At 41.2% G+C, this 26,678-nt stretch overlaps 2 protein-coding genes and 1 long non-coding RNA gene across 3 annotated transcripts in view; 2 read left to right on the plus strand and 1 right to left on the minus strand.

The window, feature by feature from the left end:
- The window catches only part of LOC311023143, a 70,257-nt gene extending 62,863 nt beyond the window's left edge, over positions 1-7,394 (plus strand). Inside the window, exon 3 of the long non-coding RNA XR_014598185.1 lies at positions 7,385-7,394. This is a non-coding gene — a long non-coding RNA (uncharacterized lncRNA). The remainder of the gene's footprint in view (positions 1-7,384) is intronic.
- Positions 7,395-8,227: 833 nt separating this feature from the next.
- On the plus strand, positions 8,228-10,476 carry cmklr1 (chemokine-like receptor 1). Its single transcript, XM_084024809.1, has 2 exons — positions 8,228-8,357; positions 8,487-10,476. The coding sequence occupies exon 2, from the start codon at positions 8,506-8,508 to the stop codon at positions 9,547-9,549; it is 1,044 nt and encodes a 347-aa protein (XP_083880935.1). The 5' UTR covers positions 8,228-8,357; positions 8,487-8,505; the 3' UTR covers positions 9,550-10,476.
- A 2,088-nt stretch (positions 10,477-12,564) lies between these two features.
- Positions 12,565-26,678, minus strand: part of wscd2 (WSC domain containing 2) — a 29,257-nt gene continuing 15,143 nt past the window's right edge. The window contains exons 2-9 of the mRNA XM_084024798.1: positions 25,272-26,193; positions 21,820-21,934; positions 19,393-19,577; positions 17,162-17,283; positions 16,906-17,080; positions 15,618-15,782; positions 15,317-15,517; positions 12,565-13,303 (exon numbers count right to left, since the gene is read on the minus strand). Of these exons, the coding sequence (XP_083880924.1) occupies positions 12,951-13,303; positions 15,317-15,517; positions 15,618-15,782; positions 16,906-17,080; positions 17,162-17,283; positions 19,393-19,577; positions 21,820-21,934; positions 25,272-25,662 (1,707 nt within the window). The 5' untranslated portion in view covers positions 25,663-26,193 and the 3' untranslated portion in view covers positions 12,565-12,950. The remainder of the gene's footprint in view (positions 13,304-15,316; positions 15,518-15,617; positions 15,783-16,905; positions 17,081-17,161; positions 17,284-19,392; positions 19,578-21,819; positions 21,935-25,271; positions 26,194-26,678) is intronic.

A 26,678-nucleotide genomic window follows, 5' to 3' on the forward strand; every position in this document is an offset into this window, starting at 1 on the left:
AATCCCTCTGGCGCAGGCTCCTCACCTCCTCCCATCCCAGCTCGCGCTCCTCTCCCCAGCCTCTGTGGAGCCATCAGCCTGCTCGCATGTCTGTCTGAGAAGAGGCTTTGTTCCGGGTGACAGAGCTGGGTGTCAAAGATAGGGGATCTTGTTAGACAGTCAGCGGGAGAGAGGGACGGTGGCTCTCTTTCCACTCTCTGAGTGTGGATGGCTAAGAAAGCAGGGATGATGGGGCCCGGAAAATGTACATGAATGGAAAGCTGCATTGGGAGCAACAACTGTCAGCATCCAAAATATCCAAAAGGAGGGTTTGCTCCGAAATGCAACATCCACACGCTTATCGGCAGACTGACAAGTGCTGTTACAAGATGATTTGGAAGGTCAGGCTGTCTTTTTTTCCCCCCTTCTGGTGACAAGACAACCTGTCCAGGAGTTGCTCCAAGAAATCAGAGAGATACAAACACCTGCAACAAAAATAACCAGCATTTTACAGCAACAGATGTTTCCTCCATCTCCCTCCTTCCTCCAGTGCTGAGAATCCCCAGCGCTGTCGTCAGAGGACAGGAGAGACATGTGGCTGCCTCCCGGGTGTCACAGCGGTAATTAATGGAGCTCTGTCCGTACTGTTTTCCTGCACTGGAAGAACGGCCACTGTCCACCTGAAGTCTAATCTGTTGGCTCTTGAGAAGGACATGAAACAATGGTGCCTTTAAAAAAAAAAAACCCTAGCAGTGCCATCGCTGCACACAGTTAAACTGTATCAGAGAAAACATCCCCTCTATACCCAACCCAATAAAATACATCTAAACCAAACACATGACATACAAACAATTGACAGTAAAATATAATAAAATAATAACAAATCACTAGAATGCAAACTGTTAACAAATATTTTTATATTTATAAGAAATTAACTCTTTGATATCTGAGTTTTCTGAATTGCTTCTGTCTGTCCCTGACCTACATAATACATCGATGTCTGCACGGTTGTTCAGGCAGATACTCAAGTGTGGCTTGAGAGTCTTCTACTGGCTATAACATACAATACATCCAACACAACCTTCACAATAGGGTTAGTTCTCCACTCCCACACTCCTGCTCAGTTCTTTTGTGAACTCTGCTGCAAAGCTCGGCCTCCACTTGCTGCTTCCACTCATCTTTCCCATCTGGGATTTCCTGAAGAAGCTGTCCTACAGTCTGCCATGTCCACCAGCTCCACGGCAACTCGCATTAATATACCAGAGTCGACCGACCGAACATACATTTTATATAAAGTCCATAAAATGCAGCAATACATAAACCAGGAGGATCATGGATAATTAATTTTACTGACTGATTGTGCAGAAGGTGGAGTGGATGGTTTTTCCTCATGACTTCTTGCCTAAAGCCTGAAGAGACTGGCCATGATTTATTCAATCCATGTTCTATAGCTGTCCTCTTTCTCATTGTCTCTAGGCCCTAAAGGGAGCCATCTCACATAGAAGCAGCTTGAATGAGTAAAAAAAACCTGATGATTTATGTTTGTTTCGGGGGGCAGAAGAATGGACAGGCAGGTTTTTTCATCTTGGTGTCTAGCTATGACAGTAGTTAATAACATTTATATTAATAAAAATAGTGTTCAACAGTGTCATGTTTGCTTGTTTGTCACCTGTAGCATTTACTTAAAGATTAGACACCGTCCCTCGGGCCCCGTCCCACATGCTCGGCCGGGTCCTTCAGGCTGGTCACCTGCTCCAGGGCTGCAGCGGCGCCGACGGTAGAGTAAATGATCTGTTGCAAAGACAGGAGACAGAAATAATGAGGTCTCCACTGAGGGGCAGTCATTAGCAGAGACCTCCCTCAGGCGTTTCTAGTCCATCCCTGAGCTTTCAGAGAAAGGGGGTCTGCGAGCCGACGGCTTTGTCAAACCCACCAATTCTGGCACCAGCAGTCATATCAGCAATGACTCAGCCACTGTGGGTGGCTCATTATTTTCTTCACCCACCGAGAGATGACTGGCTGGTGACTTTGTTTGGTTTCTTTGGTAATGTACAGGGGGGGGGCAGAGGGGAATACAAAATACAATTATAGCTCCTTGTAACGTTAATTAGAGACAACACAATACAACCAGATGACACTGTTTGCTTATGTGTGCTCCCCTCTAGCGGTGCTGAAACTTGCCTGTGAGACTTTGCAAAGGAAGGCTGGTGATTTTTATGGCAGGGGGAACAAATGACAGTCTGAGTGGAAGTGCTCTCACAGCCCCAGTCTGGATCGCTTCTCAAACGTGTCAGACAAATGCATATGATATTATAACAGTCAGTCATAATGGCTGCATCAAATACCTGCTGGCTTAAACGTTTTGTCACTGTGCTTTATATGCTTTCCTTCCAGTAGCTTGGTTTACAACCAAATACCTGCAAAATAAATGACGTACCAATCAAGTTCCATTCACTAAATTATTATGATGGACAAAGTAAACATTACACCTGCAAATATGGGCAGATTATGGGACAAGCTAAGGTGGGCACAGCTATGCAAAGGGACCCATCACCTCTCCCACAGGAGCAAGACACACAGAGCATGTGGTTGTTGTTTGGTGTCTCCTCTTGGTCATTGTGTGAGTCTCCTTGTGTCTCTGTTTTGCATCTCTTTGTAGTTGTTTTCATGTTTGTTTGTGGTCATGTCACATTTAATTTATCATCTAACTGATATTCAATTTGGAGGCACAAGCGAATGTTGTGACGCTGTGATTACAAGCTGAAATCCCATGATCGTGAGCCTGTGTCACTTTGAGGATTAGAGATGTAAATTGACTTGTTCTGTGCCAAAGGATCTGTTCTGATCACTCTAACAGGATTTAGATGGTTAAAGGCGGCACAGATGATCACATAAAACCACAGATCCAGAGACATATTGGATTATCATAACTGTAAAATTTAAGACATCTATGCTCTATCCCATTAGTTCAAATTCTACCATCTAAATCATCTTTAATATAGAATATGTGGGCTCAATAAGGTATTATTGCACAAATATATATCTGGGCAGATTCCAAACAGATGCCAAGACTTGGAAAAATGAAAGAAAACATAAAACCTCTTGATATATATATTTTTTTCCATCATCACAGACGAAAAAAGAAAAGAGATACAACAATGTAATTCAGTCACTGAACAAGAAAGAAGTGAAATGAGAAATGGAGTCCAAACTTGAAGAAGATCTCTGATGTCTGCTTTTTTCCCATCTTTTTGTGGGAACCCTAACCCTTGTTGACATATTATTGTAATAATATTAGGGATAGAAGTATCTCGAGATGAATTCTTCTCCTCCCACTGTGGTCTGGATGGATTAAACCCTGTTAATGTAAAGACTTAACATGGAGTCATGTTGGTCCATCTGTGCAAACAGTCAGCTCTAATCCTCCTGTGTCTATGTGTGTGTATGTGTGTATATATTCACATATGTCAATGCATTTGTGTGTGTCCTCTTCTCGCTCTCGTATGCCCCCTCTCTGTATGAAATCACAAGACAAATAAACATTCATGACTGGAGCCTCTTTTCATCTCAGCTCAGTTTTCTGAAAGTATATCATGGCCTCCTTCATGTTCCATTCACCACATCACTTGTAACAACTAAGAAAATACAAAATAATCTACTGTATGTACTTTAGAACTTTTACTGGGCACAAAGAGTCAAGTATTGGTTAAGTTATTCTTCTATGTAATACATTAAGGAGTCAGGGTAATTCGGATTACATTGTGAATTTCAGCAAACCACTGAAAGGAAATATTTTTTATTTGTTGCAATGTATTTTGAGGTGATTTTTGCTTCTGAAACAAAACAAAAACAAATCCCTTAAAATTTGACATGATCATAGAGTCTTTCAGAAGTGGACGTCATTGTTATTTACAGCAAACCTATTAAATATTTTTAATATTGAGGAAACATTGAATGTTATAATGCTATTTGATACTTTCCAACTTTCCATTTAAGGTGCTCTAAAACTGTACAGTAAAATCACATGACATTTGACATAGTAATGGGTCTCTTTATTAATTGAATTCATTTGTATGAGGATAAAGCTGTTCCCTGTAATCTTCCAGAATTCCAAATATTCTCTGAAACTATTATTATAATCAGAAACATTTTTTTTTTTTTTTTTACCAATTATGGTTTTATGTGGTGGTATAAAATGTAAATACAGTTTAAAACAAAATAAATGATTGCTGTCTTGAGTCTTTTTGGCCGCTCCAAGGACCGGTACCATAACAGCGGGAATAGACGCGCATTAAAAACCAACGTCAAAGGGCGGCTTCCGTTTTCGCCAACGGCGGCTCTCTTTTCTACGTTAACAGTTATCTACATTTTTATGACGTGAGAAATGGACGCGTGGCAACGTGTGAACATTGTTAACGGTCAGTTCCTGAGAGTTGGCAGTCCCGTGGGTGACGTAAACAAAACACAGATTTAACGTCACCCACATGTGCGCGCTGTGTTTGGCTAACGTACTAAAATGCTAATATAGCAAAGTGCCTCAGGTGACTTCTGCGTTCACTTTTTTTTTAACCTTTCGAGGCCTTTCTGCTGATTGTGACCTTTAACCCCGGATGTGACCGCAGAGCCTCATTCAGCTCAAACCTGTTTGAAAACGTTTTAGTGGACTATGAACCAGATCTTGACCCTGTGGAGGACTTCAGACCTCAGACCTGCTAGCATAGGTGAGTACAACAATGGCCGCTGTGATGGTTTGTACGTGCTTGTGTGGCCATAACTATTCATGCAGCTCTTTTTTTTTGCTTTAATATGTGGGCTTGTGACTGCATTGGCTATGGTGATTGTATTGTTTTTATTGTTCTGTCCTCTTTGCTGTTTATTCTTCTGTCAATGTCTATTATTTAATGTATGTAGCCCTGTTGTGCCCGCCGTGGTGTCTTTCCACAGGTCTTTTTGTCCCCTTTTCTTGTAGATATGATGATGATAAGATGGGGCAAAGCTGTTTAGTGTTTTAAATTCACTTCAAATAATCTTAAAATTAATAACAGGTTTGAAACCAGGCTAATCCAACAATAGTACACGGCCGTGCTAGTAGTTCTGTGATGCTGTGCAGCGGGATAACATGCTCACAGTGACAGTGTATAATGTTCACCATCATAGTTTAGCCTGTTAGCATGCTAACATTTTTCAAATAGCATCCCTATAGCCATGCTGGCAGCAATCCTGCTATTGCCAATGCTTTTTGAGTGGCTTTTTGCTCATGTCGCATTCAGAGGAAATCAATAACTCTGCAGTCAGTGGTGATCTGGTGATTGATTTGCCTATTTGCCTTGCAGCTGTGCTGATGACGGACTCTAACTGGGTCAGTCAGTCAGACATGAATGCATATGTATTTGTTTATCCCCACTTTTGGTGTAACAGAACGATTGTGAAGGGCTCATGACGTCAGGGAAATTCAGATATCATCAGTCGGGGAAAAGGACTACTCTTAACTACTACTACATTTTCGCTCTTAACTACTACGAGCCAAAATGTCTTGAGTGAAAAGGTCTATTTCAGTCTACATTCAAATATGCACCTTGTGGCTTCGCCTTATGCAGAAATACTGTGTTTTTAATCATAACTGGCATATAAGTTAAGACGTATGAATATGAAGTTACAGCATCGCTTCCCGAGGTTGATGGCTTTGTTCCACAGATCATTTCACCGCGATTACTATCTATTTCTGATATAGTGACTCTAAAGACTCGGTCCACTTTAATCTGCATTGTGAAGGTGGATTTTAGGTAAGCAGATTAATGTTGACTGGTGCATCGCTGCTACACTGTAATCTATATAATGGGTTTCAAGCAGGAGACACTAATGTAGCGATAATACTCGAGTTACTTTAAAATACAATTTAAATGGCGCACTGGCTGGCAGGAGTGGAAAGCTGATACTGTGTCCTCCATCAGACTCCTGGGGAGGATGGGGAGACTGGTCCTGATGGCCGGAATACGTTGTGGTGTTAATTGGCTTGTTGCAGGGTTTCAAAGCTTGAGAAACAGTGAATGATTTATATCCAGAGGTGTTTCACAGAGGGAAGGATAAATGAGGATACATGCTGTTATTCTTGTATATGCTGTGGCTGTCATGGCCGGAATGAGAAAGTGATGTAAAGCGTTAAATCAGCCCGGTGATGAGTAATGCAGCCTGTGAACTGTCTACATTCATCACTGTGGAACTGAGGAATTGGATTAGTAGAAGTGTTATTCTGACCACAGGGACACCATGGAAACCACAGGTTTCAAGTCATGATGTCAGTTTTTATATAAAAAAGTTGCTTTCATTTCCTGAAAATATTCATGACCTTCAATATCCGTAAAGAATGAGTTCATATTCGGTTTAAAAAAAACAAACATCACACACAAGCAGGCAGAACCAAGTGGAACCAGGGTTCTGTATTGACAAGACTATTGACACATTTCATGGACGACATTTCCAGTTGTGGCTTATTGTTGAGAATCCAATCGTTCCCACATCAACCATATGTACGCACTTCCTGTCAAAGTGACGATGAGTAATGCAGCGTTTGCTCAATGAAAGCCTCATCAGCTAAAAACCCTAAAACATCCATGTACTTCACTAAACATGAGACGCATATAGTGCAGTGATTTAATGTAAAGTCCCATAACTGCATTTTAACACGTGTATCTTATTAGAGTGTAATGAGATTGGCCATTTGTGCTTGTGGGCGAGCGCGAGGGTGCTAAACTTACAAGCATATCTCTCAAGCACCAGGTTTAAGGTGATATTTTTTTATAGAGACATTTTAGTTTTACAGATCTGTTGATTAAATCAACTAATGGATAAGTCAAATGGACAGCCGTACTCTTTTATACTGCCATTGACTGACTGACTGACTGATTCAGCGATCAGCAGGCTCCTCCTCTAGTTTGGAAAGGCGAGTTTCGCTCTCGGGACGGCACGATTGTTCTGTGCCATTTAATTGGGAATTAACTTCACGTTTACCTGCGTATTAATACACTTCCTAAATATATACTAATGGAGAGAAGTGAGAAGTAGAAGACTGGTATGTTCCTTTATCACATGATTGTGTCTAAATTACCTATTAACTTCATTTCATTAGAATTAGGAAGTAAAATACCCTTTTAGTGCTTTATCAAAGTGTGAAGCATCCTCGGTAATGTAAAGCATGAAATACATTTCCTCTAATGCTTGCAGTGCATTTCCCAGAGAGAGACTGCACGTGGTTTATTGTGTGTGTTTGATTATTTATAACCTCAGCCTTCATCAGGAAATCTAATCTGCAGGGCACCAGCAGGTCTGTGGGTCCTCTGCAGTGAAAGTGATTTTGCTGAAATGCATTTAAATAGGTCAGGTGGGCATGCTGGGTGCAATTAAATAGTTCCTCATTCACCAGAGCTGTGGCTCAGGATTTACATGCGTGCGTTCGTAGAACATGTGAAATTTGCATGTTCATTACAATAATCAAGAGAGCTCGATGACACAGAAGAAATGTTGACAATGTGTCTCTGTCGAGAATGAAACCAAGGTGCTTATATGAGTTATTATCCTACTAATTTCAACAAACTGCAAATAAACTGCAGCACAACAGTCGATGTTTTCGCTTGCCATCCTCCTCACTCTTTATAGCAGCTTTCAAATTGAGTAGCTGCGGTTCTTCTCTTTTCGGAGATGTTCTGTGGCCTGTACTTAGAACAGCTGTTGCTTTTTGTGTTGCGTTATTAGAAACATCTGCACCAAAAGCCGGGGCAGAAATATCACATTGAAATCACTCTGTTCATTTCCTGAGAATGCTTTATGGTTTAATGTCTACTGTGGCCGTTATGTGCCTTCAGCTACATCTGGCTAATGACATGTATCTGGTCTAAAAAAGGGAAATGTCAGAGCCATACCACTAAACAGAGGGAAGTTTAGTATGTATGTTTGTTCATGAAGATGCTTCTCGTTTAACCAGGGGAAGAAGCATTCAATGCTAAGTATTCATAGAATTTAATTGTAACCAGCAACGGTACAGGAAATTACTGAATACTTGTAATAACACAATCATTTCTATGTATTATAGTTGAATATGGACTTTTATATGATTTATTTAATATAAGGCTTGGGCTGGTTTTTAAATAGCTTCTTTCTCAGCCACAAACACATGTTATACAATTTGTGAGAAACCTTTTAAAACCTAAAAATGCAGTACTGAAAGTATTGTGAGGATGCAAGCATTGAGAAACCCCAAGTCAGCTGATTGCTAAGCAAGTGGGCTGCGTCACGTTTCTGAGTCTAAAGGAAACTGCACAGCCCCGTTGACACTAAGCTCTGGACACCATCAAGACAACAGCAGTGGAAAGTCTGTGCTAAAGGTATGTTGTTGTTTTTGTTGTTGTCATGAAGGAGTTAATTCACATTTGTGTAAGCTTTGTTGGAAATGATGTTAAATGTGATAAAATGCTGGTCATTTTAAATGTTTTCCTTTTTTTTCCGCCTCACAGAAATCTTTAAGTCAACAAAATGGATTTTACAGATGATTATGAATATCACCTAGACTACAACTACAGTGATGAAAGCAATTACACTCCACACGAGGAGCACGTTTTTCAGCACCAATCGACGTGTTTAAAGGAAGGTCTGTGCGTGTCTTTGCTTGTGGTCAGTGCTGTCATTTTTCTTCTGGGCTTCTGTGGAAACGCCCTGGTCATCTGGATTTCTGGCTTCAAGATGAAGAAGACGGTCAACACCACCTGGTACCTGAGCCTTGCGATCTCTGACTTCGTCTTCTGCGCCTTTCTCCCGTTCAGCATCACTAACATGGCAATGGAGGAATGGATATTTGGCCGCTTCATGTGCAAATTCACCTCCTCTGTAATGTTCCTCAACATGTTCAGCAGCATCTTCCTCCTGGTCGTCATCAGCGTCGACCGCTGCCTGTCGGTCATGGTTCCAGTTTGGGCTCAGAACCATCGTACTGTTAACAAGGCGGCCGTTGTTGTCGTCATGTCCTGGCTCATCGCCATTGCACTGAGTTTCCCCTCTGCTATCTCTCGGGAGGTTGGCAATCACATGGGTAGGACCATTTGCTACAACAATTATACATCATACCGACACAGTCACATGGCGGTCGCAGTGAGCCGCTTCTTAGCCGGGTTTATCGTCCCGTTCATTGTCATCATCATCTGCTACACTCTCATCGTCCTCAGACTTCGAACCAGCAGGATTTCTAATTCCACCAAACCCTTCCGAGTCATGTCTGCGCTCGTCGCCGCTTTCTTCGTCTGCTGGCTGCCCTACCACATATTCGTCCTACTCGAGCTCAAACACGAGTTCTTCGACCAGAGCGTTTTGATTGCCGGACTCAAAGTGGGCACCTCGATGGCGGCAGCGAACAGCTTCCTCAACCCAGTGTTGTACGTTTTCATGGGCAACGACTTCAAGCGAAAGTTCAAGAGCTCCGTGCTCTCGAAGATGGAGAATGCGATGGGAGAGGAAGGCCGCACCTCCATCCGATACATGTCCAGGTCCAGCTCCATGGATGGCAGAGCCTCTACGCACATTTAGGCCAAAACCATTTCACTCGGGGCGCTCATGTGACAGCAAAAATACTGTTTTCAAATATGCAAGTAATTAACACACAATCTGAAATATGTATAGCTTCACAGTGCTAACGAGCGCTGTTGCTCTTTTCTACTGTTGGCAGCATGCAGAAAGATGATGCCAACTCAGGCTCACAATAATGTAGTCGGAAAATCTGTGAGCTTGAGCCAATGTCTAAACATGTACTTTGCTCGTTGTGTACTGCAGGGTGGCTGACATCAATCTCATTCAGCAGAAGGATTGTTTTCAGTGCAGGATTTGTAGAAAGTTTTGCAGAAACCTTTAACTGCAGCACGTTAGAGGAATTTTAGTTGTAAAATGCAAGGATTGTAAAATATGAGTATACTTTTTGATAATATATGTTGATAAATGTATTGCTGCATTGATAAAAACATGGGTTTGTGATGGGTTCAGTTTGATGAGTGAAACATCCAAATTAGAAGGAGAAGAAATAATCATATATCTGCCCATAGATTTTGTAGACTTGGTTTTCATCTGAACTAACATGATATGAACCCGACCACACAATTGGAAACAAACATCATGAAGTATTGGTGTTTCTTTCTCATACTTGTGAAACTGTCCAAAGAGGATATCCTGAGGTGTTGTTCACTGACACCACAGAATGCAACTATTTTTGTCTTGCCGCATTTATGAATGTTGTTTGACTGACCCGAATACAGATAGGGCTGCTGTTGGAGATGTATGCAGTGAAGTTAGTTCTCATGAATCATAAAAAAAACACGCACCCAGGTGTTATCACCATCTACAAAAAGGATATGTTCAACTGACCTGTATTTTGTAATTTCATGTTTTAGAGCTGTACAGTGAATTTTATTTGTGCAATACATGTGTTCTGTTTGTTTTCTGAAATAAAGTTGTAACTATCAAAAATAACTTTGATGTATTCTTAATATTGAGGCAAAATACATTCATTCATAATTTATCCACAGTTATGATAGTATGATCATGCTCAGATGCTTTTATAAAAAACCCCACTGAGAGCTTGAATATAAATTAAAAGACTTAATTTATTGACTTATAATTTATTGAATTGATACCTCCCTTGCAGTAATAAACGCAGATTTCACCCTGATCACCATTGCTCAGCAGCAGTCAGTAGTGCAGCCTCTTTCCCAACACTTGTGAAACAATGAAGACTGAAAATAAATCTTATCTTGGGTTTGACCAAAAAAGCCAAGTGGTGCAACATCAACAAGGTCAGAAATGTTCTTTCCCTGAAGGTGAAACTTTGAGTGCTAGCAATCTCACTTCCTATCCGTAATGAAAAAAAGGCAATAACGAGAGTGGCTAGTTAATATTTTTTTTTTTAAAGTGGAAAGCAAGGGGAACACCCAGACTGCAGAAGTTACACTGGAAATGAATTGCAATAAAACGTGGGCAGAGTTGTTTTTTGGATTGTGTTAGTCAACTAGAGTAGAGTTGACTTGGGTTTGTGAGGTGGTCAGAAACGCAACCCCAAATAAATGATAACGTTGCTCCATATCTGCTGGATGTGTAAATGAGCAACTTTCTGCTAACATTAGTACAGTATTTTTGTTTGCAGAGCAAACAACATTCCCTTGAATCTCAGCCATACTATGTGTTTAGTGCTAATCATAAAATCTCTGCATGCTCAACTTGCTGTACTGAAATGGTAGATCTCCAGGTTGCCTAACTGTATGTTATACAGGAGATCCCAGATGTGCACACAGGACCGTAAAACCACTGCGTGTAGACTAATATATTAACATATGTAAGGGTATATTAAGTATGATAAGTATACTAAGTATTACCGGATAACATAGGAGCCTGGAGAGAGTGTAGAGATATCCATTTATAATACATTTTCTTTTATCTTCAAAAACACACAATCACGTTCTTCCTGGTTATCTTTAAGAAATTACAGTCGACCATAGCACATCATTTCATGTACTAATTTATTGGGTCTTTTATCACATTACATTCATTCCATAGAAAATACATTCATATGTGACACCTGATGTTCATCAAGTGCCGCCACGTCAATGAAAGCGAGAGCCAATAAAGTTTAAAGCATGTGTTAAAAATAGAAAGAACTTCTCCCGTTTTGCTTGTTGCGATACAAATATTATCGATGTGTCAGTGCACACTATAAAAATATATTTGTCATTCTCAAAATGGAAGTCGGTTAATGTTTTCTAGCTCTCAGTCGCCAGCGTTTTTATTAATTTATATATTCATGTGTCTATTTATTAATGGATTTGTTTATTTTTAAGCATATGGCATAGCACATTGAGTACTGTTATAAGACGTGCTGTTTATAGAATCTGAGCAGATTTTTTTAGTATGAAGAGTAAAATTATAACCAGCTTTAACCATTTCATAGATCTTCTTACAACAAAGCAATAAAACAGTTTGATGATGATTAACTATCATAAAATAACTCTATAAGGAACTCTACTGCTAAAGGTACCGTCCGATCTCTAACACGAGTGTAATGCCTAATCCCTCCTTGATCTTTGGGGCAAGTGCTTTTTGGATTTTTGCATCGAGTCCAGTGTTAATGAAACATAGTCACAACCAAATTAGTCGACATGTGCACTGCACAGCAGAGATTAATAAATGCTGTTGAGATAAATCCTCCTCTCTCCTTGAGTCAGTGCCTTCAAGAGCGATTATTCATCTTCTTGAATATGAGGAGCTGAGTTCTTTACCTCTTCATCATTAACATGATTCCTCTAAGATACAGTAAGTTTAATAACTTACAAAAAACTTGAAAACGCACAGTATCATCATCAGGTAGTTATACCCTGCATATTGCATTCTTCCCCCTGACAAAGGGCTAAACATTTTTAAAGTTTTCATGTATAAAATAGTATTTTTCTCTTAACTGTGATAGCAGCAGAAGATTCATACAATTTAATGTTTTGATTTTTCATATTTCTCTTTTGCACAAAATAAGCTCAGACAACACACTGAAGGGTGTTGGGTCACATGTTTGTTTTTTTACCGGCAACACATCACCCAGCGCAGTCAGACGAGCCTCTCTGTGGTCACAGCGGTTTGTCCACCTTCATGTTAAGGCATGTGCACATGCCTACACAGCACATGTGCATAGAACAAGAAGTGCTTTTCATTCAGCCAAAGGAAAAAAACAAACCTCCGCAGTTAAAACCGCCTCTACTATTAATGCATGAAGCTGCCGAGGTTCAACAGAGAATGAATGAACATGAAGAGTAATTAAAATAGGAGGGTAAAGAGATGGCTTCACAGAAAAATAATTGGAAAAAAAAATATTTAAGTCATGTAATCCCACAAAATATGTCTGTTGACATTGTCCAATTAAAGGAGGGTAAAATAAGAAAACAAGGGGATCACGTATATCATCTTGGCATATATTCTTCTGGAACTCCAGGCATGTTCCTTTTCCTCAAGGCAGCATCTACTGTTCTGATCAGTTCATTGATGTTCGCTCGCATTTCAGGAGTATACGGGTCATACTCAAGCTTTCGCAGCCCCGATCGCTTGAAGTTTCCATCCTTCTGGCTCTCAACGCAGAGAAGGCGATCCTCCGAAACCTTCAGACCCAGAAACTGGACCATCCCCTTCAGCTGGGAGAACAGGTCCCTCTTCACATTCTCAAAGTGGACGACGTGGACGATCTTCCCATAATTCAGCCAGTCCAAGGTGTGGGACGCCCACCAAGGGGCATAGTTCTTCACAAATTCGGGCCACTCTGTAGGACAAACGAGAGTGCAGAAAGTAAATCACCGTGGAAGTGAGGGTGTCGGCGCACGACACAAATCCATTATATTGTGCAAATGTAATTATAGAGGAAATAAGAACTCTGCTCGTCATACTGAAGAAATCAGGGACCATACACAGAATTTAGTATCACAATTTAAAAGTTTTGTGCTAAAACTGAAGACACATTTATCAAGTGACTTCCTCCTTATTCCAGTAATATTAAAGAGTGGCTCTCACACAGTCTCATGCATGTTCAGAGCAGGAAGAGTAGCTTGATTACAGAACAATAGTACAGACCCCAATCTCATAAACAAAGGATTGGAAAAATACAAAAATGACGATGTGAAAAACAAAAAGTTAAATTTGGGACTGAATGAAGGGGAAGTGAGAGTCATGACAGGCATGATGGCATTTATCTGGAGAATCTGGCCCAATTTGTGACGGGGTACATGAAGTAATGTCTGAAATAATTGGACAGTGAAGTGGACATTCTTGGTCGTGAGTCAAGCTGCTGAGCGACTGCAGGAAAATCCTTTGGTTGCAACTTTTACTCATTGATAATCTACTGGCCCATAAAAGTGGCTGCTGGCAGCAGCGTTGCTGCATTAGCGCGCGTCGTTACTGTTCGTGAGGTTGTCGTTAAAAGTTTAAAGCCTGCTGAGTTTGCAGCGCTGCCTCAGAAACCAGAGAGAGGGAAGCACAGTGGACAGAATATTATATGCTGCATAAAAAAATAAAAAAAAGCAGCCGTATAGAAACGCTGAGGAACTGCAGGTCTGTTCAAAAGCAGCTAGAAAATAAGAAAACAATTGCAGCTCCACCATGAACATCAAAAATTTAAGGGTTTTATGTGAAAGCCTTGAACGAAATCCACCAGATAACTTAAAAATAACAGACTGCCCTCTAAAATAAGTAACTTGCCCCTGAGTTGACTTATGGGGCCACACTGGAAGGCATCAGTGTCTGTAACCTCATCCGAGCCCCCCCCCATCCCGCGGAGGTGAGTGCATCAAATTGTACATGTGGCGCCCTGAACACAATGTCACGCTGACTCTCAAACTGGAATCCTCTCGCTGTATTCGAAGTGGCAGCTGTCAAAAAGCTTTTCTCTTTACTGACGTCACTGCATCATTTCCCCCACCATCAGAAGGAATAAACATTTATCGGAAATGGCAGGCCAAATGTGCTGATGTTTCCACAAAGAGAGACAACTGCTGGGTCGGCAACTCTCCAGCCTCTGGAAAATCGATTAAACCTCGCTGAAAGTCAGCGAGACGCTACGCCGACCAGACAAAAGCAGTTGCCATGGTTACCAAGACACATTTAAGTGGAGGAATGAGCCGAGTAAAATGCAGGGGGGGGAAATGCAGAATATGCATGAAATATACATATCATCTTATAGACATTTTCATTTTGTAATGATGTCATGAAAAGTGACCTATTTAATAACCAGTTTTAATATTCAAGTAGACTCTAGAGGAATTTAACTTGACTAATTGCCATTTTATTTAATTGTTGCAGAATGTAGGGTGACACGGGCCAAAATGTCCAGATGGCCAAAAAGGGACAAATTAAGTTTGTAACCGTGCACAGTTCTAATTTAAAATATTAACATTATTAATCAAAAAGCCATTTAGCAAAAGTCCATTAGCTTAGCTTAAAGCCTGGAAACTTCCAGCCCCCCCACGACCCTGAATACAGGATGCGTTTTGATATTTTTATTTATTTTAGAAATTATATTTTATATTTTAAGACATCATGATTCACATAGTAATAGAAGGCTATCCTTCATTTGTTTTCTGTGGGTGTTTTTATGGGAATGTATATTGTTTTGTGCCATGCAGTCTGGGACTCGCACAGGTCAGATCTGGGTCTTGTCCTTCCTTGGTCTTGGTCCCCAACCCCTCAAAGTCTCGGTCTTGAATCAGTCTCGGTATACTCTGGTCTTGGTCATGATTTGGTCTCGCTGGTCTTGAAACTAATAGTCGCTACAGCTGCTCACCTTTTCCTTTCCAATGGGCCTGCGAAGCAAATCCAATGTGACCGCCATATTTTCTGTTAAATTCAGCCATGAGGGCTTTGTAGGGGTTTCGGATCATGATGACGCTGGAGTCAAAGGATTCAATCTCTTTCTTGCCGCTCTCATGTGTCTTAATGCAGATCGTCCTCCCACTCCGCCAGTGGTCCCGCTCCCCTTTAAATCCTGCGAAACAATGACAATCCCAGAGGGGATATATTTAATCCACAGAGATGTGTTCATGAATGAATATGTTGGTGAATATGTCGGATAAATGGATGCCTACCTTTATTGTAAAGAGAGCCATCAAAGTAATAGCTGCCGGTGTAGAAGCCAGTGGCGAGTTCTATGAGGTGGCGAGCCCAGGTGTTTCCGGCTCCGGGGAAACTGGCAAGGGCCACCAGCTGCTTAGCACGGGTGGGAAGGAAGTGCCGGTCCATACAGCGGTTATCTGACAAAAAACACAAAGACACATGGCTATAGTATGTATTTGATGTATAATGAATTAGTGAAAACTCCTATGTTAAACATGGGCATGAGGCATGGGCCTAGAAATGTGGGGTGAAAAACCGCAAATTATGGCTGCAAAATATTTAAGTTGCTCAACACAATCGAGCTTCAAATGGATACTGAAAGTGAGTCACTTCCTGTTTAGTGAGTCATTTTGTAATAAGAGGGGCTAAAGACAAAGAAGATCTGTTGAAACATTAGAAGTTTGTGGTTAAGAAGACATTTAAAATAATTGGAAAAAAGGTCAAAAAAGGTCTAAATAAAGGGATATAGACTCATTCTGGTGTTGTTTTGTTGTGCGTGGGTTAGTTTGACTGTTTCCTCTTCATCAGAAATTGCCTAACAATGCCCACTTACTGACATCACTGGGAACATTATGGAAGTAGTGTAATAGGTGAAGAGTAGAGCTTGTCCAGAATATTGACTAGAAGTCCATTACAATGCTGCTTTTTGTCCTCCACAGCATTGAACCTCAGTTTTTGTTTACTGTGTGTTTTTGCTGATCCAAGCTACAGCTGCCTGGTGTGCTGAGAAAACACCGTCCACAAAAACCCATTTGCTGAGCACAGACTGAGAATTTGAAGGTTCAAACTATATTTGGGAATAATAAAAACAAAGTGTTCATCTATTTTTTAAAGATATGGTTTTATAAAGATGCCTGAAATTTGGTTGAGATAAAGGTACATCTGGGACAGAATATTTAATAGGTGAACTAAATAAACCTTCAGATAGCACTTACAGTATATATATGATGTATATGTGATGTATTTTATTGGGAATTACATTATTTCAAATTATTCAAAAACACAAAGAAATCAAATATACAAAAATAATGTATGTTCAAAACATTTCTATGAAACATAGATGATATTGTATACCAGCTCTAGCACATAAAAATAAACTGGGAGGAGTCGGGTATTCAAAGAACTCAGCATTTTCTCACTTGATGCACCGTACTGATGAGGTTCATGCATGCATTTCCTGCATGCAGGGTGTGACACTTTTCCGGACATGCCTCTCATTCTCATCGCACACATATTCTCCCACGAGCCAACGGACGTTACCTTGAACCTGCGTTTGGTACACCACAAAGTACTCGTCGTTCCCGCAGCTCTCGAACTCCTCGGCGAGGCAGCGGTGGAGACACATGCCCTCGTCCTCCGGCTCATGAAGGGAGAAGAGAGAAGTCGGGAAGCCGCAGTGACATCGATCTCCGGCCAGGACCGCCAGCGTTTTCTCCTGAAAATACGGCTGCTGTTAAGACGCCAAAGACACGATTACATGTACAAATGTACGATGCATGAATCCACCACCCCTCACCTTCTCTGTGCACATGTCCACACATTTGTCCACAGACATGTTTTGGATGACTGCGCTGAAGGGAAGTGCCAGAGTTACATTGTCTGGTCTGTGGAAACACCCTTTGAAAATGGCACTGCCGTCTGAAATGGACAGAAAAAACCCAAATGTTATTAACGTTAGTAGGAAGAAAGAAACCTCCCCACCAAATACTCCAGTTTTACAGTCGCTGAGCACAGCTTCCATCAGGCCTCTCTTCACTGACCCCTCCTGAAGAGATCCCACTGGGAATATTCCCACGTCTACTGAGGCCCTGACCTGCCAGCAGACTCATTCAGTAGCAGCTCTAACGTCTGCAGTGTGTTGATGACCTTTAATCTCAGACTCTCACTCTAGTCTGGTGGATTGACCATAAATCCCAACAACAGAGAGGAGCTGCTGCTTTCTTTCACAGGAAGTTGTTTTATACTTTTGCAGTCTTTATATATATATTAGATTTGAATGATTGGACCAGTTTTTTTCCACTGAACAATAAAAAAATGTGAAAAAAGGAAGTGGTTTTAAATCACAATTGAAATGCTATCATATGTAGCCTTGGACACTTATTGAAAACCGCTGGTTAACGTCACTAGAAGCTAATTCAATTCATCCATTTTACATTTATTTCAGGCTGTCAACATGTCAGCCTTGCTGATGTACATAGGAGGCTTTCTCCACTGGTTTCCTCGGTCTAATATAGGCTTTTAACTGTGACGATGAAGCTTGCTCAAACGTTGCTAAATAAAATATGTGCATGAAGCTGTTTTTCTTCCTATTTATGAGACTTACAAGACTGCTGAGTCAGTGCTGTGAGCCTTTAAAATGAGGCAACGTCCCTTGCTAATTAGTCATGTGTGTGTATCTAATGTTTTATTTATTTTTTGACATTTTTTCCTGACTAAAAGTTGCATTTTTAATGTCATGTCCTAGCTCTGGTTATTTGCCTGCAGTATATCTTCACTGAATTCTCTTTCTAGTTACCCTTCTTTGAGTTTAATTAACCTTAGATGCTTATCTTGTGCTCCATTGACTAGCATCATGCTCATGAAGCATACAAACATCAAACAAGGTCTAATAATAATAAGATCACTGATGCAAATGTAGAAGAACATAATATGGGCTGTATAACAACAAGGCAGGATCATCATAGCATTTAACTTCTACTGAAAACACTCAACCATGTGGCCGTGAAAAAAACCCCACAGAACAGCCACCTCGACACATTCCCTGCATTTCCTCTCTGATGTTCACATGATGGAGATCAGGGTCAGAGGTAAAAACACAAACACGAAGAGCTTATTCAGCAGTCTGATTGCAAACAGAGGGGGAAAAAAGCAGAAATGAAAATAATAACAATAATAAACAAACATCAGTGAAGTGGACGAGGAAAGTAAGATAACTCCGATTCAACAGTAGTTGAATTAGATTAGTAGATCGAAGAAGCGGTAGGGAGATAAAGAAAGAGAAAAGTTACCCCACACTGTGGCAAAGACTTGAAAAGAAAGAAATCACCACAATGCACAGATCTTTTTCACTTCTGCTAATTCAGTTCACTGTAGTTTTCCAGCAGCAGCAGCGACTGATTCAGATGCAGACCACTGCTGGATGGGCTTACATAGTTAGCACAGCTCTCCGGGGAAAGAGGTACGAACAGCCTGTTTCCACACTGTGGCATTAACCCAAAATAAAACAAATATTTTCCTTCGAAACAGACGGACCTGTTAGATTTCTGGATCAAAAAAGCATCTTTTTGTCTCAGTGGATACTGTTGATACAGTCAGGTGTGCACATTTTCAGCACATGGACATCAGTTCCATCGTTGATAGGGCTGTTCTGACTCACTAGAAATTCTTAGTCGACGAACACTCTTTAGATTTTGTTGATTAATCGATTAGTTAATTTAATCGACAGATCTGTAACAGTTTCTCCACGAAGAACCAAAAGAGCACCACTTTAAACCCCACGTGTACCTGATATGTTGTTATAAGTTTTCTGAAAATTGGTCATTCAGCGTCAAATAAGCATAAATAACAACTAATCGACTGTCGGCTTATTGACAAAAGAGGAGACCGGCCTTATGTTGACAGTTTTTTTTTTTTTTTTTATATATGAAATTGAAAGAAAAACAACTTTAAAATGTGCTGCCCTGTGCAGCATGTTGTTCATATGAAGCACGAGGGGGGGTTATTGTTGTTGCAGAGTGTCAGACTCACAGCGCCGCGCCGACTCCTGGCTCAGCTCCAACCTATAGATGGACAGTCGGTTGGCTCCTCCGCACAGGTTGCTCTTCTCTCCTTTACACTCCATATTGCACTCGCTATCTGAAGCATTGGGCGCCTGGATCTTGTGGCCGCAGTAGCACTCTGCTCCGAACTCCAAGCCTGCGTACATGTACCCTCTGGAGGGAAAAGAAGAGGCATTAGCCTGGTTAGTGAGGGAAAGACGGCGGTTTAAGTGGTTTCTTCCTCATCCTTCACAGACCAATGCTGATTATCATTTGGAGCAAATGGATAAACAGCGATCAATTTAATTACGGATGTTGAAGACAAGAAGAGAACGCATCCAAATGTTACTGTGAAAATGCTATGAGGCTCTTAGGGCAATTATACACAAACTGAATCCATCTCTTCTCCCCCTCCTTTTGGCTCGATAGAGGAATTTGACTCCCAAGAGGCCTGTTGGTTGCAATTAGACGTCTAACACGCCCCTCTAACGGAACAAATCCCCCGGGCTGTCAATCAAACCCAAACCTCTGAGCTCCCCTATGTGCTGTTGCTCCTCATTTGTTTGTCTGTTCGTATTAAACCATTGCTCTGGGAGAGGAGGCGAGCAGGCTGCAAGACGCAAGAGGAGGAAGGCGCTGCTAAACAAGCGTCTCTCTCTGTTCCTGTTCTCCGCTCTGTGAATCAGTGATGGGTGTAATTCAATGCATTGGATAGAGCTGTCCCCGGTATTCCACGGGGAGAGAGAGGAGGTGGAAGAAAGATGGGTGAGGTAGCAGAGAGGGGGGAGATGGGATACGAGTAAACAGGAGACAAATGGAGGCGAGGAGCTGAGATATAAATGATTTCAAAACTGGAGCATACAGAGCGGTTCCTTTTTATGTTCTAACTCCATACAAACACGAGGATAGAATTGGATTTTTATGCTAATCCAAGTAAATTTGAATTATAATGTACGAGCAGATGTTTTTGTATGTATGTACGTATGCATTAAAGTGAGTAAATGAAATCTGCAGCAGGTCTCCAGCAAAGTCTATTCAACATGGCTGAATGTATGCAGACACTCACATTACACCCACACGTGACTGTGAAGTGTCATTCCAAAACCATGGATGATTAGATGTTTATATAAGGGCCCAAACTCTTCTGAGAAGCCCTGCCGCAGGATGATTAGAATCCTGCTGCAAGTATGTGCTCCCATACAGCCAGAAGAACTTAATTGAAGTTAAAGCATTGATGTTGATCCATAAGGTCTGGCTAATAGTCGGCTCTTTTATTCAGTCTTAAAAGGCGTTCGATGCAAGGCTAGACTATTAACCTGGTAAAGCACGCCGCCACCCGAAGAAACCAAAAGGGTTTGTGGGTCTTATATCCAGGCTTTTCAAAAGATAGTTTCGTGTGTGGCTGAAACTGGCCAGTTTCATTTCGTAGAAAAACTGCCTGCACGCTGACAAAAATGCTTAAGAGGCTCTTGATTGATTCCATGTGCAAAGAGTGATACAATATGGGGAAGTGTGATAAAAAGGGTCACCATTGTGCCACACAGATTTAGCACATGGAATTGATTCTTATTGCATCACAAGAGCCTCCTCTGGTTCTTTTCTGTGCCAGTGGGCAGGCAATTTGTCTATGAAATGGAACTAACAGAGAATGTAATGAATAACTAGTTGGGGAATAACTACAGCACAATATCAGCTGACATGATGTTGGCTTTAAAGTGTTTCCTCCTTTTTTATAATGTCTCCTGTATTAAAGAGATAGTGTAGGAATTTTTCCAAAATACATGTGTTTAATGAAGTTGTGACACAGATCATTGGGAGACACTGGGGCTTAATAAGGATCCAGCAGCTTATCGCAACTTTACTCCCTATACTGGCCTCGTGGGGGCGACAGGACGGGGTTTGTGCGTGCTGCCATGGCCCTGCTCGACACTTTTATTACTATATTTATATTATTACTGCAGCTATTTCTGCTCTATTATTATTATCATTCTATTATATCTGAACAAGCTGTTGCCTAGCAATACAATTCTGTTGAAACATGCTAAAACTGGGCATTTCAGGACATATTCAGACGTACGGGATGAAAAAAAAAACAGTTTTTGAACATAAAAGCATGTAAACCCCTAAATACAAGTATGAGCTTGGAGTACGTCTTTCAATAAGTCTCCTTTTGGAAAAAGTTTTGTTTCATGCGGTTTCCAAGGTCAAACATGAACTTTGAAACTAAAAAATGAGCCTGCGTTGGTCGTTAACTGACCATCAGATCTATAATTTTGGTTTCATAAAAGCCTCATTAAGATGTTCCTTTTAATCACTGTCCATTCTAATTTCTATAAGTGCTTTAATCATCGGCTTGACAGTGGAAATAGAAAAGAGGGGGTATGTAATGGATGAGTGTGTATTGTGCTCGTTATACCTTTCTGCACAGTTGTCCTGGCAACGAAATACAGTCATTTTTTTGTAGTCAAAAAAGGAAACTCCTCTCAGCGCTCTTTTCTGTGTGTCATCAATGTAGCAGCCAAAGTACTTTGCTGAAAAAGAGAAAAAGAAACGTGTTCGTTATACAAAAAGACAGATGCATTTTCAAAATAAAATACATAGATACATGGTGTTTACTTCAGCTATGAACAACACAGTCATAACAATCAGAGTCAGAGGTGAATACTGTCCGCAACTTCCTCACATGCTGACACAGTGTAGTAACAGAGCACATGGGGAGTCCGAACGGGGGCAGAATCTTTATTTATTTATAAAGACACACATCCCCTTCTAGTGGCTTGTAAGTGTTACTGTCACCTCTCTGCATTTATTCAGGAGTGTGTGGGGGTTGGGCTTCACTGAACCTCTGCAGAGAGAGAGATACTGCAACCCTTCAACAGCTCCTTCGCTCATTAAAACAGGGTTTCTCTGTTTAACCGAGCTGCACAGACTCCACTATACCGTTAACAAACAAACCTCACCACCTGTGCTGTGCTATTACCCCTCTGAGCCTCTGGTGAAAGCTAAATGAGTCCTAGTCCCCTGCATTACTTTAATTGTTATGGACTAAAGACCTGCATTTGTGCAGCATGTGGTGTGCTGGAGGACTCTGCGATAATCTTCCTCCTAACTATTGTTGAGCTGGAGAATAATCTGCTTTATGATGAACGGAAACAGATTTAAATGAAGCCGGAGCCTTGTTTTGAGTGGGGGAAAAGCTGTTTAATACAAACGTTCCACAATAATGAACCTGCATCTGGTGGATCATATTCACTAATATCAACAGAGTTTTTCCAGCTACATTATATCCCCTGTGCAGTCTTGTTTTTCTTCTGTGCCCTACTGCCTTTGCACCACAGAGTGCAAATGTGTTCATGTACTGTGGCCTGCATCTTATGTTCCACTGTTCCCTAAAAAACAAATCCGGAGCCAGCGGGAATTAGTGCATTTGCAGTGAGAGGAGAGGAAAGGAAAAAATAAACCTGCAGAGTAATGAGTGGAGCTGCATGTATGAGAGCAAACGAATGCTTTGAAGCTGCTAATTACTCCATCATCACTTTCAGTTGCAGTCCTGTGAGGTTAGTATTTCAGGATGGGAGGGGGGGAGGGGGGGACTGACTGAGCCCAACTGTCAGATAACCCAAAGCTTCAATATACATTGTAAACATGTTTGTTTTCCTGGCCTTGAATTGGGGAAAAAATAGCTCAGCACTGCGCTATAAAAACACTGGTCTCTAATACTCTAATGTACTGTGGCTCATAGTTTTTATAACAGAATCATGTATTTGTTTCTCTTCTGGCGGGGGTCTCTTCAGGCTCAGAGGGGTTCATCCCTGAGTAGAGTGAGATAAAACTCGGCAACGCTGCCTCCACATTTTGTCCAAATGCTAACAAACGTGCGGTGCAGCAGTCACTCACACATGTGTTTCATATTCTTGGGTAGTTTGGATTCTCCACCTGCCTGTACTGCTCTCTGGAGGGAAACCCACAGAACCACAATGGACTTGGAGTCAAGTTGATTGCTTGTGGATGTAAATAAATAGAAACACCCAAATAGGGTGTGTTGTGTTAAGCAGTATTTGGACCAGATGTTTACATCTGCTGAACTGAATGTTTCTAACTGATGGAAAAATAAGAAGCACTGTGCTTCATTCATATGTTGAGGTACTTGTCCTTTACTTTTTCTAGTATTTCAATTGTATGCTGTTTTATAATTTATACTATACGTCTGCGCTGTGTGTCAGAGAGAAATATTGTTTAATGTACTATACAATTCACCTATATACTTACTAGTTATTTTACAGATTAAGTTTTTAAAATGTGGTATTTATGGATTTCACTGCCAAACAGCTTCTAATTTAGGTAAAATTAGAGTATTTTTTCAGTAACATAGTAGTGTTATATTGTCATATTGCTGACTTTACTTACCGGTAATCTTATTGAATGCAACATGCAAACCTTAATTTATTTCCTAATAGCAGACCGGATATGAGATCTACGACACCTGATGGGAGGTTTAATGTTTTAAATGTCTAAACACCTACAGTGGAAAGTAACTAAGTGCTTTTACTTGAGTAATGTAATTCTACTACAATGTTTTGGTAAATCCATTTTATGCTACTTTATACCTCTATTTTACCAGAGAAAACATTGTACTTTAAACTCCACTGCATTTATCTGATGGCTGTAGTTTCTAGTTACTGTGCCTGATGTCAGCTGGGACCGGCTCAAGCCTCCCCGCGACCCTGAATAGGATAAGCTGTTACAGATCATGGATGGATGGTATTATTTCTTTTACTCAATTAAAGGATCTGAGTTTTTCCAGACTTCCACAACTGCTAAACACTATTGTTGTATTGTGTTTCTTCATGGAGAGGCTTAGTGGTCTTGTCCTACTATCACAGGAGGGTTTTCTCGAATACATGTTTGAGAAAGCCAATGTTATTTATTATTTATGCTTTATCCACGGGGTAAGAAAAGCCAAGAGGAGGAAGAGAGGAGTGAGTCAGGAGTAAATGATATCCTCCAATCGGCTCATTTGACCGTGTTTCTGTTGGAAAGGAAAAAGTAAGCAGGATATGCGTGCCATCCAAGGTCAGAGATATCTGCTCTGGACAATCACTTCCTGTCCTCGAGCTGGTGTTTTCACAACCCTTTTGTGTTTTGATAAGATGTCACAGATGCCAGTCAGGAGTTTATATGTAAACCGTTTCTGACAGGATTATGTAGTCGTACAGTTAGAGAGATAGAAAGTGTAAATCTTGTTATCGTAAAGTCATATAGATGTTGTGATTGTGCAGCAAAAACTGCAGTTGCAGCTCTGTGGGCGAGACCGTCGAAGGTTTCAGTCTGAGACGAGACGGAGGACTTAATCATGATCATGATCTCGCTCCAATCTCAAGAGATTTCCTACATGACCAATTACAACTCGAAATTCCCCGTCATTAAGATGAAGCGCTTTTTGTAATTAGAGATTACTTTTGGATCAATTTCATATTAACATCAAGTGCTGCCTGAGTGTTTGCCAGTGAATGTGCTTCATGATTCAGCCTGTCATAAAATGGTCTAAATTCTTAGAATATGTTGAATATTCTCATTATTTGATGAGAAACAACAGAATCCAGGAGTAGTCATTGATGTTGCAACACTGTGAATGCTGGCACATATTTGGATTATTCCCTCATTTAAAATGAATTTATTAAACCAGTAATTTCTATTTTTGCTTTGCTGATCTGCTTATTAGCTTTACATTGAATTATTGTATTTCTCTTAATCCAATTTTTTATGTGAGGGAAGCCAATTGCAACCATCTTTTATAGTGTATCTATTGTTGAACTAAAAAACAACACCAATGCAACATTATGGTAAAGTAGTGTTGGTATAACCCACCTCTTCCATCGTCCACGTCTTTGGCACTGCGTCCTTTAAGTGCACGGTTCCAGTTGTTGGTGTAGTCTCCCCCCCTGCGCACCGTCTCCTGGCCCTCCTGTCTGGCCCTTTTCATCCACGGAGGGCCATATCTCCGCCGAGACCGCCGTGTCTCCTTAAACACTCTGCTCATGATGCCAAGCCCCCGAGCATCTGACGCTGAAGTGCGGCCTCCCATCACCGACGCTACCGCAGAGTCTTGCCCCCCTCTGGCCCCGGGGCCACTCTCGCCAACGAAGCCAGAATGCAGGAAGACGAGGCTCCCGGCGGTCAGGTAGAGGAGGATGAGGGAGAAGAATCGGACAGGTTTCCTGCGGAAATAGCGCTGTATCTTCAGCAGAGGCTTGGCCATGCTGGCTCCCCCTTCCACTCAGACACCCTGTCCCAGTGGTGAAAAGTCATAAAGCAGAAGAATGAACACTAGCTGTCCCTGCTCCCACCACACAGCCCCACTGGGGGGGCGACCAAAAACGAAGAAGAACTCTGTTGAAGTGTCTTAATCCTCTGTGGAGGTCATCCCAACAATGGCATGACTATTCCCTCATGTAGGCCTTCAGTCTCATGAGGAAGATGCTTTACACCTGTGCACTGTGCTGCGCTGTCGTGCGAGTCCACAGAGTCTCTCCGCGCTCCTGCTGACAGTCCAGCCCTGAGAGCCCGCTCCGGGGCCGCGGCATGAAAGTTGAGCGGCTCAGAGTGAAAGATGATCCCTCAACGCCGCTTTCACTCCAGTTATCAGCCTACAGAGATGCCACACCAGCACCACAGTGGCACTTTCTCCCACGCTGTGCAGAAGGAAGAGGGTTTTATTTACAGGCTGAGCTGAGATCCTTTCGCCTTTTGTGAGGTTGGTATTCACTGAGAAGGGGGCCTGACTCACCACCTACAGTAAAGACACAACAACAAAAAAAGAATGAGCACACATCCGAGTAAGCTTTATTGCATGTGGAAAAGGAAAAAATAACAGGAGCAGGTTAAGAAAGGATGAAGTCAGTACATCGCTGGCAAGGAAATGCATCATCCTTGCAATGCTGTTGTTACAGGAAATAAGTTAAAACTGTAAAACCGTCCCCATTCTTCAACAAGAATACAATATTATAAGCAAAGATTTAATTGAGTTAAGCTGTATTCTCACTGATGTCTTTGGAAACTAATTTATGTAGGAATCAAAGATAATTAAAATAATTATTCAAGCTGATCTAAGGCTATGATAGTTTGTGTGACAGGAAAAGAGAAAACACTTTATTTTCAAAGAACTCTGAGGTCAAAGATGTTATACTCATCCATAGAATCTTGGGCGTACACCGTAATGGGTTGTCTTTTTCTCATCATAAATCTCTTGTGCATGTGTTAGATCAGAATGTAAAG

Source organism: Eutrigla gurnardus, assembly GCF_963514095.1.
Source record: "Eutrigla gurnardus genome assembly, chromosome: 13".
Taxonomy (NCBI): domain Eukaryota; kingdom Metazoa; phylum Chordata; class Actinopteri; order Perciformes; family Triglidae; genus Eutrigla; species Eutrigla gurnardus.